We start from the raw sequence: 17,359 nt of genomic DNA, 5'->3' as shown, positions 1-17,359 counted from the left end.
GATATCATAGAAGAGTGATCTCGACATTGACCAGCTTAACAAGATCTTGTTCAGCTGGTCACTGTTGAGATCACTCATCTATGATATCCTTATTACATTAAAAATATTTATGTTTCAATCAAATTTATACATTCTGAATATGTAGTGTCCAGTTTGAAGCAGTCCTGTGAAATTCGATTTTTGATGAATTGGAAATATTTTTTATGATATGTAATTAATTATGGTGTATTAATTATGTTTCAGACTTTGCCCAAGATGGGTTCCATGAAAGATAACAAGGATATAGCTTGCTATTTTATAACTAAGCACTCCTGGAAAGGGAAGTAAGTAGATCTCAGAAGACCGTTAAATCACTGTTGCTTATATTTCCTTTTTTAGCAGTGTAATAATATGTTTCTTCCTGATGATAAAATGTATATGTATATATATATATGTAACCCTGGTAAAATACTATATATATTTATGGTTTTCTTATCTCTTCACTGCAATGATGATATTAGTTTTTATCATGTTGACAAATTCCTATATTTCACAGGCAAAAATGGAGAAAAGATATATTCTGTCATATCAGTGAAATATATAAAGGATATCCAATGGGAAACGTTAAAATTTTCTTTCTATGACACATTCAAAAGAACAGCATTGTTAAAAGCCAATCCAAACATAAAGTAAAATCTGGTGTCCTAAAAAGACAGAACTGTACATTGTATGATCGCTCATGGAATTATATGTATTTCAAAGATTTTGATATCCTATATAAGCTACAGTACTTTAAGATTCCTATCATCTTTAAAAGGAGAAATTCTTTTGAATAGCACTATCATTAAATTTATGTTAAAAGAAGTCTATCATTAATAATGATCTATGACATTTTGTTTTCCAGATACAAGAGGATTTTCTCTGTTGGGACGCTTGGAATCACAACCTATAATCCCCAGACTTTGGAGGTCACAAACCAGGTCAGTCTCATTTTCAGATATGTTCTGTCTCTATATTTAAAGGTTTCTTATGCATAGACTTTTTCACATGTTCTTGTATTAAAAATAATACATTTTATTTAGTTAATGATAAATGGAAGTTTTTCCAAAGAATTTAGATGATGGAATTTGATCAAAAAGATAACAAGTCTCATCAGTTGCTAGGATTTTCGGATTGTTCTTTGTCAGAGATCTGTCCCTCCATTCTGTTATCAACTACTAACAGTTTGGCTGAAATTTCTCCAGACATCACTTGAGGGATCTTTCAGAGACACCACTGGAGGGAACTTTGTGCTTTCCACATTTTGAACTTATTTGGAAATTCAGATGTTGGTGCGAAGTTATTTTAGCTTTGGGAAGTTCAAGGTTTTTACAACTATTTGTCCTAAAGTACTGAAGAGATCTTCTTGAAATTTTTAGAAATTTCTCTATCTGTGCTTTGCCATAGTGTGTAGATTTTCATGAGAAAATATATTTTTCAGATTGTGGCAGTAATTTCAGGAACCAAATTAGTGTTTTCATCCAGAAAGATTTTCATATAACATAGTATAACTGTGGTCTTCTAGGTGCTTGAAGGGAACTTCTGTGTGTAGGATATGTTCTAGTTGTGATTGACACATTTGTTCATGTTCACATGTTCAGATTTTCAAGACTGCAGCAATAATCTATTTGAATTTTGTCGTTTGAAGTTTGAGAGACCTGCTCTGTGTATGTTCTGATTATAACTGTAGTTTGCGTGACTAAATACTGTAATCAAGATCGCCACCAGGTGTTTCTTGACATGTTAATTTCGATTGAAAGTATGCACATAATTAAGTTTACGAACCTCTATTAGCAGAACTACCTGAAACCTTCAGTAGACTAGCATTATGATGAAGTGTATTTTATAGTGGGCTTATGAGGAATTCATCAGCATTGCACCAAATGTGAGAGCTCCTACCAACAATGAGTTTATCATTACCATGAAGAAGGGTAAGAAGACAGACTCGATGAAATTTTCCACAGATCATCGACCAGATCTCCTTACTGAAGCACTGGTATGTAGATGATCTTCTTTCCTTTTCTATGTACTTTACATTGTATTCAGAACTAATTTCATCAACTCCATCTATAGAGGTTGAATGAAATGCTATGTGTGTTTTCTCTTCCCTGATCTTTTTAGAAAATTCTTCCCACCTGAAAGATGCTGTTAAAGACAATTTTTTTTAAAAAAATCATGAATTCTATCACCAATTCAGTTTATTGAAATCAGTTACATTAAGGGACTGAAAAATATTTCATTGTTATCATCTATGACGATATGTTATCAATCATTTGGTTCAAAATGTAAAAAAAAAAAGATAGATAACAAATGCCCAGGTTGTAGTACCTACCTGCAGTAAAGTTTCTGTTGTACATAAAAATTGATATTTAAAATAGTTTATTTTCATTTTATTCGCAGAAATTTAGGAACAAATTTGCAGAAGTCACAAAAACAACAAAGGTAAGCCACATATTCATGGTTATTTTGAAAATATCTTAATTATTAAATAAGATTGAATAAACAAAGAATTCATATTTTTATATTAATTTTTGGTTTAATAAAAACTGCTTTGCAGTATTCCTTTTGGTCAAAGTTTCTGAACAAGGAAAATAATATTACATTTCTATTGTATCTACATGCTAATCTAATTTTTTTTGACAGAGGTTCAATGCTTTCAAATGTCATTGGTCAGAAAACCGTGTCCCTGTGATTCTAGAGGTCAATCCAGGATCACTGGATCAAATTGACCCGTCCACCAACAAGATGCTGTGTTCTTACCTTTACAAAGACATGGAGGGTCTCACAAAGGTAACTTTCATTTCATAAGTCGTTAAAGACAATTTTCTAATGAGTATTGTTTGCAGAGATTTTTACTTTCTGATTCAGGTAATCATCAATTTTTAGCAGTTGTACATATAGAAGTGTAGCTACATTTTCTCTTAAATTTAAAGGGGCAAAAACATGTTTCAAAACATTGGATTAAAATGAACAAAGTCACTTTTGTAATTTACAATTTCAATTATTTTCGTTATTCAATTTGTTCTTTATTTATGTTAATTCTATGTGATTGATTTAAAGAAGAAATCATTGAAATGAACTAAGCTGATGATTTGAATTGAATTCTGTGTCACAGGTGACAGATTACCCAGGTGGAGTGGCAATCATTCATGGTGGATTTAGTCGGTTGGTGAGTACTCATTAGATTAGATTAATCAGTATATTTTCAAGCAAGTTTGACCAAGTCTGATACTGCAATGTTACAATTAAAATTTTACTTCAAAAAATGATGAACCTTGCCTTGTAAACTACATGTATCACTACCCCAATCCAAAAATCAAGTAAAATATTCCATGTCTGATTTATTGATTGATTGATTGATTGATTGATTCGTTTATTTTTTTTATTTATTTATTTATTGTCAATATGACTCTTAAAGAAGAAAAAATTCAATTGATGATTTTCATTCCAAACTTATAATTATTTTTAAAAAAAATATTTATGATTGGGCACATGAGCTAATAAACTACCATGACAAAAAGATAAGATATCTAGAGGCATACCTGGTTTTGAACTGCCTTTTGAAATTAGAGTTACTTCCCTTGTAGCACCTCTTTGCCCTGGAGCAGAAAGATGACCTAATTAAGCATGTGATGGAGTCAGCTGCTGCTTATGTTGGAATTGCTGTGAAACAGCGGCGAGAACCAATAACATTCCAACAATTCATCCTCAACAGGATGGGAAAACACAGGTAAGAAACAAAAACTGGTTATATAAGTATTCAGATGTTATTTATACTGTAGTATGTGCTTAGTATTGTCAGATTTCTTTTTTGTTGTGATTAGAATAAACTGGGGAGAGAAAAGATACACACTTACATGAAAATGTACGATTGAGAAAAGACATGATTTTATTTTACCTCACTACCCAGAAGTAAACTAAATTCTAATTTTCTGTCATTTACACATTCCCCTCTCATATATTTTTATGTTCCTGCCATTTGATGCCCGATTAATTGTCTGTTTGCTGGATGAAATCTACAATGTTTGCTGGATGAAATCTACAAGTATCAGCTAGATTTAAATGAATATTTATCAATTATCTTTTTGCCGAATTTTATATAAAAGTTGTTGCTTCTCAATTTCAAGCACTGATGAAGCATTGACGTCGTATGCAGAATTTATGGTGCAGAAGATTTCACCGCGTCACACTGACAATGTGAGGCGAACACTGTGTTTATCTGAGACATGTATGGTAGAGAGAGATCCAGCCACGTACAACGTGGTTACTTGTAAACCCCTCTGTGATGTAAGTACAGTCATCCCTTCACTGTCTCTGATCTTTCATAGTAATGTTGGCAAATTGTGAAATTATGATAAATGAGGGAAAAATGGTTTTCATTGATATTGTAAAATAAAAAGACATATTCTACTTTATGAAATAAATTTGATTCTTAAACATTTTTGATGGAAATTTATTGAAAGCAATACACCTTCCAACTCTAATATTGTCTATTTTTCAAAAGAAGTATTTAAAAAAAAAAGAAAAATAATATTTAAAAAACTAACCTGGTAAATACAAGCAGAAATATACCAGTAAGCCAGAGGTCCCGGGTTTGAATCCTAGCAGAGACAATGACCTCTGTTACAAAGTAGATATATCAGTTATTTGAGAGATTTTATTGTCATCTGATGAAGTGTTGAATATTTGAATATTCTACAATTTCTGTTGTGCTGAAATAGTAAGGAAAAATTTTGACCCCATGACTGATTCTGACTAACCTAACTAACCAGATAGTCAACCTTTTGTGTAGAAGTCTATCTCCTGTAGCGTGCTGGAACGGTTATCAAAACAAATATTTTGACCGCATGACTGATTCTGACTAACCTAACTGTAAACAGATAGTCAACCTTTAGTGTTGAACTGTATCTCCTGTAGGGTGCTGGAACGGTTATCAAAACAAAACTGATTCTGACTAACCTAGCTGTAAACAGATAGTCAACATTTAGTGTTGAAATGTATCTCCTTAGGGTGCTGGAACGGTTATTTTGACCGCATAACTGATTCTGACTAACCTAACTGTAAACAGATAGTCAACCTTTAGTGTTGAACTCTTTATCTCCATTAGAATGTCACAAATATTATACTGTACTCTATTTACATCGGATTACATGCTGTTCAATCATATGCTGCAATATACAACACTTAAATTTACATTTACTATTTCTTGGAAATCTCGCTCACTATAATACTTCAATCAAGATGGACTCTGTCAGATCACAGAAAGGTTAACATTGTTGACCCATACATAATATGCTGCTGACCTCTGGGTTTTACATAAAAATAGAAACAAAATCAGTCAGTGCTATAGGAGTTCATGTTTACACTTATAATCATCAAGATGAGGTGTTGATACAAAGATTTAAATGTAGGTAACAGACTTTTACTGTATACAACACTGGATTGTTTAATTGCTTTACACTATCAAAAAGTACCAACAGAAGTGTGGACAGGATATTAGGCTGCCTGTTAATTTCTCAATTTATTCAGTGTTAAGTTTTTCAAAATATTTTTCTCAAAGTCACAAATTTTTTTTGCATTTTTTTCCTCAGATTTTTGCAATAATTCGTGATAGTGAAAACCCACAAAAGTTTAGTATTGAATATGTAAAAGGTGCAATAAGGACATACCTCTCTACAGACAGGTAAGTGAAATGAGCACAGCTATCTAACTTTTAAGTCAAATGCCTGAGTCGCTAAGACAGGCACTTCATCACATTCAGACCAGATATATTTTTGGAATATAAAAAAATATATCTATATAAACACAATGGGGTTATCTGTATGCTAATTTTTATATGTTTAAAAAAGAAAAAACATTAGTTTAGTTCCTCATTTTAGCATGATTTCAGAAATCTAGGTTCAGATTTCTGATACACGTAACATACATGAAAATAATAGTTAGTGTGACACCATGTTAAAAAATGAGAAAATTTGTGGACAATATATCATTGTTATACTGTCACATGATTATCTTTATTGGCCAATCAAATGTTATGCCTTAGAAGAATTGATATTATATGTAAGAGTGATGGAATGTTGGATTCTTTAATAACAATTCAGTGTTAAATTTTCCATTCTTTTCTTTACAGAGATGCTTTGATAGCATCGTTACTGGATGGTGTGAGAGCATCCGGAAATCGTGATGTTTGCATCAAAATGAAATTCACACACAGAGGCTTTAGATTAGGTAGGTGGAATTCTGATCTACTGTTAAAGTGATACTGTAGTTGTACCTGAATTTTTTATAGTCCCTGTTCACTTAGTTTATAACTCAGCTGGTTTGAAGGACCAATGAGCTTATGTCATACCATAATGTCTGTCTTTCAACTTTTTCTACAAATTGCAACTAGTTTTGAACTACATTGCAGATTTTGAACAAATTTGGTCAGATGCATCCTTAGTGAAAGAAAAAAACTATGTTGTATATATGGTGGTTCTGAGCTCACCTGGTCCAAAGGACTGCTTAATCTGAATTGTGTTTTTTGTTTTATCCCTGTAACCATTACCATTACCAATTTCTTTTGCAGGCCCCTTTACTGTTCCTGTCGACGAAGAAGTAGAAAGTCAGCATTTGAAAATGATGATACAACCAGGTAACTATTTATATTTATGATTTTAAACAAAAGATGGGGTTGTATTATGTTATTTATTTATATTTTTAATTTCTTTTTTGCAGTTTTACTTGTACAAAAAGCCCATTTTTTCAGGTGTTCAGGCCCTGAAATATGATTTCATGATAATTTTTTGTGTTTTTTTCTCTGTATAAATTATTTATTGAATGTCAACCTGTTTAAAGATTACGATATCTCAAGTTAATTGGGAGAAATGTATCAGGAAGTTTTTTATAGTATCAATAGCAACAGCAGAAATATCAATCCAGCGGTTATATTTCTATCAGAATTGATATGTAAAATAAAAAAAAAAAAAGAATAGTCATATTTCTCTTACACACAATGTATAACTCTTTACTGTGGTAGAGGGACAACTTAATTCCACATCAGATAAAAAATGGTGATAAAATTGAAACACTTATTCTTTGGGGATACTGCTATCAGCCTAACATCTATGTACCCTATGTACCAGTGAAGTGTCTGATTTGGAACCAGAACCAGAATGAAGCAAACTTTTGAAATGAATCAGGTTTTTTTTTTTTTTGAATTTGTTTTTTAGAAAATTTTAGATTTTTAAATATTTATTTCAGTTTCTATGACATTTGATGAAGCTGTAGCCAGATTTAACAGTAATATATCCTATAGTGGACTACTTCATGCTGTTACACAAGATGTAAGTATATTAAATGTCACACCCGAGTCGAGATTTGTAATATCTATACACATAAAATTTGATAGAATTCTTAATACTTGATGGGTGGTATATTGTTGATACTCTATAGAAAATGATTTAGAAAATAATTTTGAATATTTAAATTTCAGGGCCTGTTTGCAGAGAACAAAGAAAAGCTAATTAATGGTGCCCTAGGGAGTCTGTTGGACCGAGAGGGAGATCAGAACTCAATTCCAGTAGCTTGTCTGGAAGCTCAATTCCATGCTCTTAGACGATTAGTCGCTTCAAAAGCTGGATTCCAGGCCTTCACAAACTTACCAAAGTAGGTCATAAACTTAACAAAGTAGGTCACAAACTTATCAAAATTGGTCACAAACTTACCAAAGTAGGTCACAAATTTACCAAAGTAGGTCATAAACTTACCAAAGTAGGTCACCAATTTACCAAAGTAGGTCACAAACTTACAAAAGTAGGTCACAGACTTACCAAAGTAGGTCACAAGTTTATACAAATAGGTCACAAGCTCACTGGTGCTGATAAAATAATTTACAGAAATAGTTTAAACTGCACATTTCTAAAGGCAGCTGACTTAGTCACAAATGTATATAAATAAAACATAAGTATACAGGTGTTAAAGCAAAATTCAAAGTTTACAAAAGGTATTGATTAAATTCAGTAAAGTATGATATTGTTTTAAAAGTAGGTTTCCGAGTTTTGGATATAGGTTACCGTGTGGTGTACATACACAATGATAACAAAGGTTATTTTAAGAATATGTCATAGTTTTACAAATGTCACAACAATATATGGAAAGGTACCTTTGTTAAATAGGTCTTGTTTTTGTATGAAGGGGTTAGGACTGTAACTTTGAAACAGTAAGTTTTAACACATTATGCTGTCAACTGATATCAGGGAACATGAAAGGACATTAAAAGGGTAAACGTTGCTGAAGCAGTAACCGTGTCCTGACTAAATTTGATTTGGTTTTTGTAATGGACAGGAGACATAAGAGATAATTTCACTATAACTGCGTTTTGTTGTAGAATGCGTGAGAGAGTTGGTTTGAAAGTGGTAAAAGCTTTAAAGCGGAAGGACTCCGGTGTGACACATGCAGCGGTGGACATGCTGTGTGCTCTGATGCAGGTATATAACCAACGTTTTAACCAGTATGCCATAAAAATATTGTAGCCTTCCTGTTAATCTCTGTTTTAGTAAATTGTACTTCTGAAATAAAACAGAAATGGAAAGTCAGAAAGGGAGATAACTCACTATGAGATAAAAATGATAATTATGATTTATTTTACCTGTTGTTTGTCCTTTATCTGTAATCAAAGCATTGGGTTGAAGTCATAGTTACATAGGATTTCATAGCTAATCATGTCTTCTGTGAATAGAAAGTTGATGTGAACAGTGGAACCCTTGGATTTTGAATTTTGTATTTTTTTGTAAGTGTAAATGTGATATCTTATGAAATTTCTTCAATATGTTAAACATCAATTCACCAAGAATTTGCCTTTTCCAGCCCATGCATGATGACTACGACCTACGACAAGAACAAATGAACAAGTACTCCCTTCTCTCGTCACAAAAGTTCCTGAAGACTCTGCTGGAGATGTTCAATGAAAATGTGGTATGATAAATTGTCTACATGTTTTACATCACAGATTTATTAGAGGAGTTTAGACATTTTTTATTAGGTCATCTGACTGTATGGGTCAGGTTAATCAAAAGCAATTGTGTTTCTTCTGCCGTTGTGCACTGTGCAAAAACTTTCCATTCAAATAACTTTTTCTCAATAACCAAAAGGCCATGGGTTATGGTATTGGGCCTGTAGCATGATGGGTTGAAGGGCTACCATGTTTTTAAATGTGAATGGCCTTGACCCACTTTGAAGCTCACAGGAGTCAGACATGTTGAAATCTTTAAATGACTTCTTCGTAAAAACCAAAAGGCCCATTATGCTGATATTGGGCCTGTATGAAGGACTTTCAACTTTGTCACCATGAATGACCTTGACCCATTTTCAAGGTCACAGGGGCCAAATATGGTAAAATCTTTAAACAGCTTTTTCTCAAAACCAAAAGGGCAAGGGTCTACATATTGGACCTGTAGCATGCTCTTCAAAAAGCAATATGTTTGGAGAAGTGGCAATGGTGTAGTGTATAAAGAATATGATTTCAAGTTTGCAGAAAATGTCTTTATGTACAAACCAATGTCTTCTTTGTAAGCTGTAGTGTAGATGAGCTAAAAATTTAAGGCCTATGTGGCCTCTTTCATACAAAGGTCTTTACAGTCAGATGACCCTTAAGGCTGATTGGCCTCTTGTTAAATGACCTGCAGTGAATAGGGTTGTGCATTCATAGTTTGTTGTGCCCATGGGCAAGACACTTCCTCAAATGGTTTGGAAAGTATAGGCAAGGCTTCCTGTATACTTTTAAGTGAGGTATACACCAGATGCTGAAATGATCTTTGCAGTTGATAGGGAAGTAAACCCAGCAAGCAAACTGGGTTTGCAGAAATTTTGTTTTTGCATTTTTTTTAAAAAGCAAAGGGAGGTTTTTATAAGCCAAAAATTTTGCATTGTTGTCATTCTGGTACATTTCATTAAATGTAAGAGGCAATCTGTTTTTTGACCTCAATGTTGATAACTGAATATGTCGAGCTAATGAGAGAAAGAATTATGTTCACAGATTCCAACCAAATTTCTGAATGCTTCAAAATTTTTCACATTTCATTCCTGGCACTGTACCTAAAAATTAAAAAGAAATGAAAAAGGATCAAAATTACTATTCCCTTAATTAATTATTATTATTATTATTATTAATTAACCTAATTGTGAAGTGTTTAAGCTGAACAGTTTCCTGGCCATTTCATATCAATCATTGATTACATGCTTAATCAAAAATAGATAAAACACAATTAACCTATGTAATTGTATAATTTAAAAAACATGATTTTCAGAAACAAAAGTTTAAAATGAGCTAGATCAAAATAGAGTTACTTCCTTTTGTTTTTAGGTGCACAACACTGCTGCATTGGTAATATCGGCCATGTTGGATTTCCTGACCTTTGCTCTCTGTGCACCATACAGTGAGACCACTGATGGTGGCCATTTTGATATGTTACTGGAAATGATTGCTGCAAATGGCCGCATTGTCTTCAAACTGTTCCAAGTACGATTATTTAAATGTCAAATGTAGCAAATTCCAGTCCCATTTATTCTTAAATGCTATTAGCAAATTACAATTTATGTTTCTCACAGAATGATAGGGATAGAAATATTGAATTTAAATGCAATTATAATGATTGAATAAATTGAGAATTAACATTAAATACATAAATATTTATTACAATTATTATCCATAAGTAAGCATTTGCTTAGTAATAAGTCTATCCACTCTGCTGTACATAAAAACTATTATATTGTCCAGTAATAAGACCACTTCCAGTGAAGTGATGAGTTGTCTCCCCTGGACTTAATTTGGGATATATATCATTAACAAATATCCTTATTGGTTGTGTTTTTGCAGCATCCCTCCATGGCTATTGTGAAGGGATCAGGACTTGTGATGAAAGCTATTATAGAGGTAAGAAACATCGAGTCATGTTGAATTTATGTCATACGGACTTGAAACCACAGATAAATGTTTGGTACTGGTCGAGTATGATATACTATTTGAGAAATCAGAAATCTCCAACAAGTTTTGGTGTCAATGATAGTCTATCCCAAACCACATGTAGTCAAACCTTTGTTATCTCAAACTCATATTACTCGAAGACCCCATTTAGTTTTAAGTGTTCTGCCATCCAGGTCTTTTACACAAAACATTAAAACTCATTTAAAATTGATAACTGTGATACCGTGAGGTTTTCCCATGGTCCCGATGACTTTGAGGTAATGAGGTTTAACTGTATTTACATTGTATTACAGGGCTTTGTTTATAATTCTTAAACATGTCTGCCTCAGTTTAATTCTTTATTCTAAATAGTCCTGTGTGTACTTATAGATTATTGAATTTTGTGTAAACATTACATGCACATAACACCCCCAATAGTTGTTTGTTTCAAGCTCATTACTAAAGCAAGATTATATTATTGTATTTTTGTAAACATTACATATATATCATATCCACAACAGCTGTTTGTTTCAAGTATATCAAGCAAAATATTTTCAAGAGATTGAAAATATTTCATTTTTGATGCAAAATTGAAGAAAAAACAACAAAAGAGTTACCAATTAAAGATGGCATGATATTGTTAACAGGAAGGAGATGCAGAAACGGCAGCCAAGATGCAGGAGTTAGCTTTGTCAGAGGGTGCCCTCCCTAAACACCTCCACACTGCCATGTTTACACAGAGTAATGACAGCAGAATGTTAACAAACAGGTACAGGATATTCCATTGATTATCAAAGGCACTTGAGAATCCAACTTAGATTTTTCACACTCTTTAACATTATAGAATCAATGTAGGTGAAAACATCTAAAGTCACATTCTTTACATAGGATATTTTCATTGTTTGGGTTTGTTACAAACCAGCTCTAACGGCTATTCCAGTAAATCATCTGCTTGTTCCCAGGACTCTACAACAAATCACTTTTACACGGTTCATTTCCCTGTCAATTACTACCAGAAGGCAAACTATCAGTGAAATTAAATTGGTAGGTCTTCATAATAAAGGATGAACTCGAAAAACAAATCACTTCTACACAGTTCATTTCCTTGTCAAAAATACTACCAAAAGGCAAATTATCAGTAAAATTAGATTAGTGGTACTTCTAAACAAAGTATAAAGTTCTAGGGTGGAATTGATGTTTTACTGTGATAGCCTGCTGAAAAATCAGAAAAAGATTTGATAAAATAATCAGTTAATAGATTGATAATTTTGTAATTATAAATTATTTATAAAAGTTGAAAAGAAAAACAATGGGTTGGTATACATTTTTTTTATGTTAAGAGACTTAATCGATGCACAAAATGTTGCACAATAAAACTGTGCCAATATCAAAAATACAAAAATGTAATTTTGTAGATGATCTTTGATCATTCTAATACTCATGAAGCCATATTGATTCCAAATGATCTTATCGTGAAATGAGTGTGAAAAAGGTGGTTTTGACTGCAGACTGGTAGACACAGTGTCAACACCTATTATCAATAGGTGCTTTGTTTCAAACTTGTAGATAAGAAATGAGATGGAATTCAATCTTTATCAGTCATTGGCAAAAAAAAAAGAAGAAAATTACAAACACTGAGTTAAAGGTGTAATGGAGTATTCATTTCAATATAATCTAATTTCAATCTCAATTTGTTGACAGACAGCTGAGTCGACATCTGGTAGGACTTTGGGTAACAGGTCACCCGACAGCTATGGGACTGTTGCGGCGCATCCTGGTAAGAAGTTGGGTCATATTCTGAATTATGTTCAAATTAATGCTTTTATACCAATACATTTTCATAAGTAAAATTCCAGACAAATTCAAATGGAATTTTTCAGCATTACAAAAAACCCCATAATTCAGAAGCTAAATTGTAGGATAATGGTAGGTGTTTGAGGTACAGGTATCAGTAAGAGGAGATAGTAAGAACAATGAATATCAATTTTATATTTATATGTACTGTGCAAAGAGGGAGAGTTTGTCAAATATTTAAACCAGCTCTAAATGCAAGTTGATATTTTGAAAAAAGTCTTTTACACATATTTGATTGATGACAAATGTAATGTCAGTATACTATGAATGATAGTGTTATCTCCCCTTCTCTTACGTATTATGTATGACGTCACAATGTATATATAGGTCAAGAAGGTTTGGATATTTGAGAATCTTAATTCTGAAGGTTGAAATTGTTTCAAATTCTGACTTCCAGCCCAGCGGCCTGTTGCTATTTTTAGACTCTGAAGATGAAGTACCAATGTCTGAGGAAGACAGAATCAACATCAGGGACAATGTCAAAATGGCACAGGTGAGGCATATGTGGTAACATACACAGTAACCGGTTTCTCTGTGTAGTGGTCAGTTTTTTCATCTGAAAGTTTTTCTGGTCCCCCTGCATTCAACCCTGTGACTGTATTGTGTTGAAAGACCATTGATAAATACCACAAATTAAATTATCAGCTTGTTGATCTAATGATCTAAGGCCAGAATTGTTTGTTTAGGAAATACAAAAGAAAAACAAGAAGAATCCACAGCTGCTGATGCTGGAAATGAAGATCGATGGTTTCCTTCAGCATTGGCGTTCAAGGATTGGCTTGGAAAAAACAAAACAGGTATTTTATCACAGAGCTCTCAATTTTTTTTTATAGTATCTTTGTTCATTAGAGAAAAGACAAATATTTTGTCATATCTCTGCCTGTATCAAATTTTTGAAAATGTCAATTCACTATCGAGGTTTCTCATCACTTGAGTCAATTTTTAGTTTAAACAAGACGATGTTCTGATGATTTCGTCTTTGTATCTGTCAATAATGACTAGATTTTGTTCAAGACATTGCATCAACTCCTGTTCTCATTTAATTTATGTTAAAATGTTAGCAACGAAATGAAAAAGTCATTTACATGTGTGCTTAGTATGTGCATCATTTTGTGGTTATTGAAAGCCTATTGTTGGTATAATGTTTGAAATTTCATTAATTCCAAATAATTTTATGTTGCAGCAAAATGATTTGAAGCCAGTGACCTTGAGAAAGCGTCGTCAACGCATTAAGAGCGAGGCGAACTGGGCGTTGTTTTATTATGGCTTCAACAAAGACCACGCTAAACCAAACCTCATCTGGAACTACAAGGTAAAGAAGTACCTATTGACTGTAATGGTGTCAGTGAAGTCCCACAGGCAGTAATCCTGGTCTGAAAAATTTTAATGAAAAATGTCTTAAATGTTTAGATTTTTCTAGTAAAATGAAGAAAACTATTTTCTGAAAATACAGAGAGAAAGTCTCTTGATGTTTGAGGAATCAACTTGCTGATGGAGAGGAATTTCTTTAATCTTGCAAGTTATTTTTCTATGTTTTTTTCATGTCCAGTTTTCAGCTTGGAGAAGAAATTCAAAAGTTTCCCTGTTCTTAACCTTAACTTTGTCTTTTTTTTTTATCTACATACCAAATCATGAAACTTATGTAAAACCTACCATTCAGCACTTACACAGAATTTCTTTGCTTGATCTAGACACGAGAAGAACTGAGAGAAGCCCTAGAAAACGAGATTCGTGCTTTCACAGTCGATAAGGAGCTTGGTACTAACTGTATCATTGGATGGAACCATCAAGAGTTTGAAGTATCTTATATCTGTCTGTCAGATGAAATCAAGATAGGTACAGTACATCAAAATGTGAAAGACAATACTTTTAGCTGGAAAATTATTTACACCAATCTTGTTTTGTAGATTTTCATGACAGTTTGCCATTGTACAAACTTTCTTTAAAAGATTGAGTCAGATTATACAGAGATTCACTAAGTGAATTGATGGTATGACTGTCAACAAAAAATAAAGATTTTTTTGGCTAATTAAACATTTGGAGTCAATCAAGGTCAACACCATATTTATCCTGCAATATACACAGGGGATTAGAACATTACCTCTCACTCAAACTAGGGGACAAGGTAATTTCAGGACAATAAGCCAGGGGGCCTGAACATTGCCTCTGACTCCTAGTAGGGGACAGGGTGATTACAGGACAATAAGCCAGGGGCCTGAACATTGCCTCTAACTCCTAGTAGGGGACAGGATGATTACAGGACAATAAGCCAAGGGCCTGAACATTGCCTCTAACTCCTAGTAGGGGACAGAGTGATTACAGGAGAATAAGCCAGGGGTCTGAACATTGCCTCTGACTCCTAGTAGGGGACAGGGTGATTACAGGAGAATAAGCCAGGGGCCTGAACATTGCCTCTGACTCCTAGTAGGGGACAGAGTGATTACAGGAGAATAAGCCAGGGGCCTGAACATTGCCTCTGACTCCTAGTAGGGGACAGAGTGATTACAGGACAATAAGCCAGGGGCCTGAACATTGCCTCTGACTCCTAGTAGGGGACAGAGTGATTACAGGAGAATAAGCCAGGGGCCTGAACATTGCCTCTGACTCCTAGTAGGGGACAGGGTGATTACAGGAGAATAAGCCTGGGGCCTGAACATTGCCTCTGACTCCTAGTAGGGGACAGGGTGATTACAGGACAATAAGCCAGGGGCCTGAACATTGCCTCTAACTCCTAGTAGAGGACAGGGTGATTACTGGACAATAAGCCCGGGGGCCTGAACATTGCCTCTGACTCCTAGTAGGGGACAGGGTGATTACAGGAGAATAAGCTAGGGGCCTGAACATTGCCTCTAACTCCTAGTAGGGGACAGAGTGATTACAGGAGAATAAGCCAGGGGCCTGAACATTGCCTCTGACTCAAAATAGGGGATGGGATTATCAAAATCAAGAGAAAAATTTCTTACAGGAGAAAATCCTCCAACAACCAACGTCCACTAAGGCCATGTGTATGTTGAAGTTCATCTATTAGATTCTGGAATATCTTGAGTAGATGCCCAGCTCCTGAAGCCTGGTTTTCAATCACTATACTCTTCTTTTCTCTACTGTGCTGATAACTGGTCATAAATATTGTCTTTAAAGTGAAGATTAAAGGAACTAATCTTTTATGTCCACTGAGTTTTGTTAATCACGATGTGTTGTATTGATGATACAGATAATTGTGTTTCGGTCTGAAGTTAGCGGTCAGTTTATAATGTTGTTTGTGTATCAGGTGACTACTATCTGCGACTTCTATTGGAGGAGGGAGAAGAGGAGACTGAGGAAACTAGTGCCATCAAAAAATCGTAAGTAATGACTAAAAAAAAAAGAAGTAAAAATTAAAAACACTCTTTCTCTTCCTCTCTCAAGGAGGGGAAGAGAGTTGCTGAAATTTTCTCTTTTTCTATCTGTCTCAAGGGAGGAAAAGAGCTGCTTATTTAAGATGAGCATATAATTGATTTGATTTTATTCCAGATATGAGTTCTTCAATGATCTCTACCACCGTTTCCTGTTAACACCAAAGACAGCCATGAAATGTATGTGTTTACAGGCCATGACAATCGTCTATAACAAATGTCATGAAGAAATTGGTGCTTTCAACGACACACGCTACATCGTCGGCATGCTTGAACGGGTACTTTTTCATTACACAATGTGTCTAGTTTAAAGATTTCAGGAGAAAATTATTTTAAGTTAGATGGAAAAACTTAGATACTGTAAAATATTATGATAGATGACAAATCAACTCTCACTAGTAAAGACAGAAAGATCAGGCTACGTAGAACCTGTCATTTAACACGTCACTATAGTGACTTAGGAATGTGAATGATTGGCTTGAATCATTAAGCGCTAATTTACACACATGAATGCAGTCTTGTTGTATTTATTTATGAATTAGTTGAACAGTAGGTAACCTATGCTCTGTTTCTCCATTCAGTGCACAGATAAGTTGGAAAGAGATCGTCTGATTCTGTTCCTCAACAAACTCATCTTACACCCAGTAAGTAAGAAAAATAAAATCTTGTTTACAATGGTTAAAACATCTTAAAGAAATATACAAATAGAAAACTTGTAGTTAATTATAATTACACTTTTATTTTATGTCCTGTTGATTCTAGTCTTTACTAGCATATCCTCATCACATGGTGGACTATTCAAATAATCCTACATTCATGGTCCGTCTGTAAACAATTTTTTTTTTTTGCCTATTTTCTTTTGAAGAGCTGGACGAGTCTTTCTTAAATTCATATGTAGGTTTCCATTGGTCCCTAGTTGAGAATGATAAGATTAACAAAATAGCTGATAGGTCTCTATGTAGGATTTTGGCTTTGAAAGTTTTTTAACACTATTATGTTAGAAATACTTCACAAATTTTAAATATAGGTTTTCCTTGATCCCTAGTTGTGCCAGCTTGATTTTAGGACTAATCAGGAAAAGAGAATGGCTGACAGGCAGCCATCTTAGATTTGATAAAAATTTTTCTTTTGAGTAAAATAAGTGTTTAATATA

The 17,359-nt window shown here is 33.7% G+C and overlaps 1 protein-coding gene across 1 annotated transcript in view; it reads left to right on the top strand.

The window, feature by feature from the left end:
• The first annotated feature begins 255 nt into the window (after positions 1-255).
• Positions 256-17,359, top strand: part of LOC132547577 (dnaJ homolog subfamily C member 13-like) — a 42,370-nt gene continuing 25,266 nt past the window's right edge. Inside the window, exons 1-26 of the mRNA XM_060211355.1 lie at positions 256-323; positions 884-959; positions 1,868-2,014; positions 2,419-2,460; positions 2,662-2,808; positions 3,134-3,187; positions 3,606-3,748; positions 4,146-4,305; positions 5,610-5,701; positions 6,149-6,246; positions 6,587-6,652; positions 7,261-7,343; positions 7,493-7,665; positions 8,387-8,486; positions 8,866-8,973; positions 10,361-10,516; positions 10,874-10,930; positions 11,608-11,729; positions 12,662-12,737; positions 13,212-13,307; positions 13,501-13,611; positions 13,998-14,126; positions 14,506-14,650; positions 16,083-16,155; positions 16,325-16,484; positions 16,788-16,850. Coding sequence (XP_060067338.1) covers positions 256-323; positions 884-959; positions 1,868-2,014; positions 2,419-2,460; positions 2,662-2,808; positions 3,134-3,187; positions 3,606-3,748; positions 4,146-4,305; positions 5,610-5,701; positions 6,149-6,246; positions 6,587-6,652; positions 7,261-7,343; positions 7,493-7,665; positions 8,387-8,486; positions 8,866-8,973; positions 10,361-10,516; positions 10,874-10,930; positions 11,608-11,729; positions 12,662-12,737; positions 13,212-13,307; positions 13,501-13,611; positions 13,998-14,126; positions 14,506-14,650; positions 16,083-16,155; positions 16,325-16,484; positions 16,788-16,850 — 2,745 coding nt within the window. The remainder of the gene's footprint in view (positions 324-883; positions 960-1,867; positions 2,015-2,418; positions 2,461-2,661; positions 2,809-3,133; positions 3,188-3,605; positions 3,749-4,145; positions 4,306-5,609; positions 5,702-6,148; positions 6,247-6,586; positions 6,653-7,260; positions 7,344-7,492; positions 7,666-8,386; positions 8,487-8,865; positions 8,974-10,360; positions 10,517-10,873; positions 10,931-11,607; positions 11,730-12,661; positions 12,738-13,211; positions 13,308-13,500; positions 13,612-13,997; positions 14,127-14,505; positions 14,651-16,082; positions 16,156-16,324; positions 16,485-16,787; positions 16,851-17,359) is intronic.

The sequence above is a fragment of the Ylistrum balloti genome, unplaced genomic scaffold (genome assembly GCF_031769215.1).
Source record: "Ylistrum balloti isolate Yb309-2 unplaced genomic scaffold, AGI_CSIRO_Ybal_v1 Utg369962, whole genome shotgun sequence".
NCBI classification, from domain to species: domain Eukaryota; kingdom Metazoa; phylum Mollusca; class Bivalvia; order Pectinida; family Pectinidae; genus Ylistrum; species Ylistrum balloti.
This window is presented reverse-complemented; position numbering and strand designations above follow the sequence as displayed.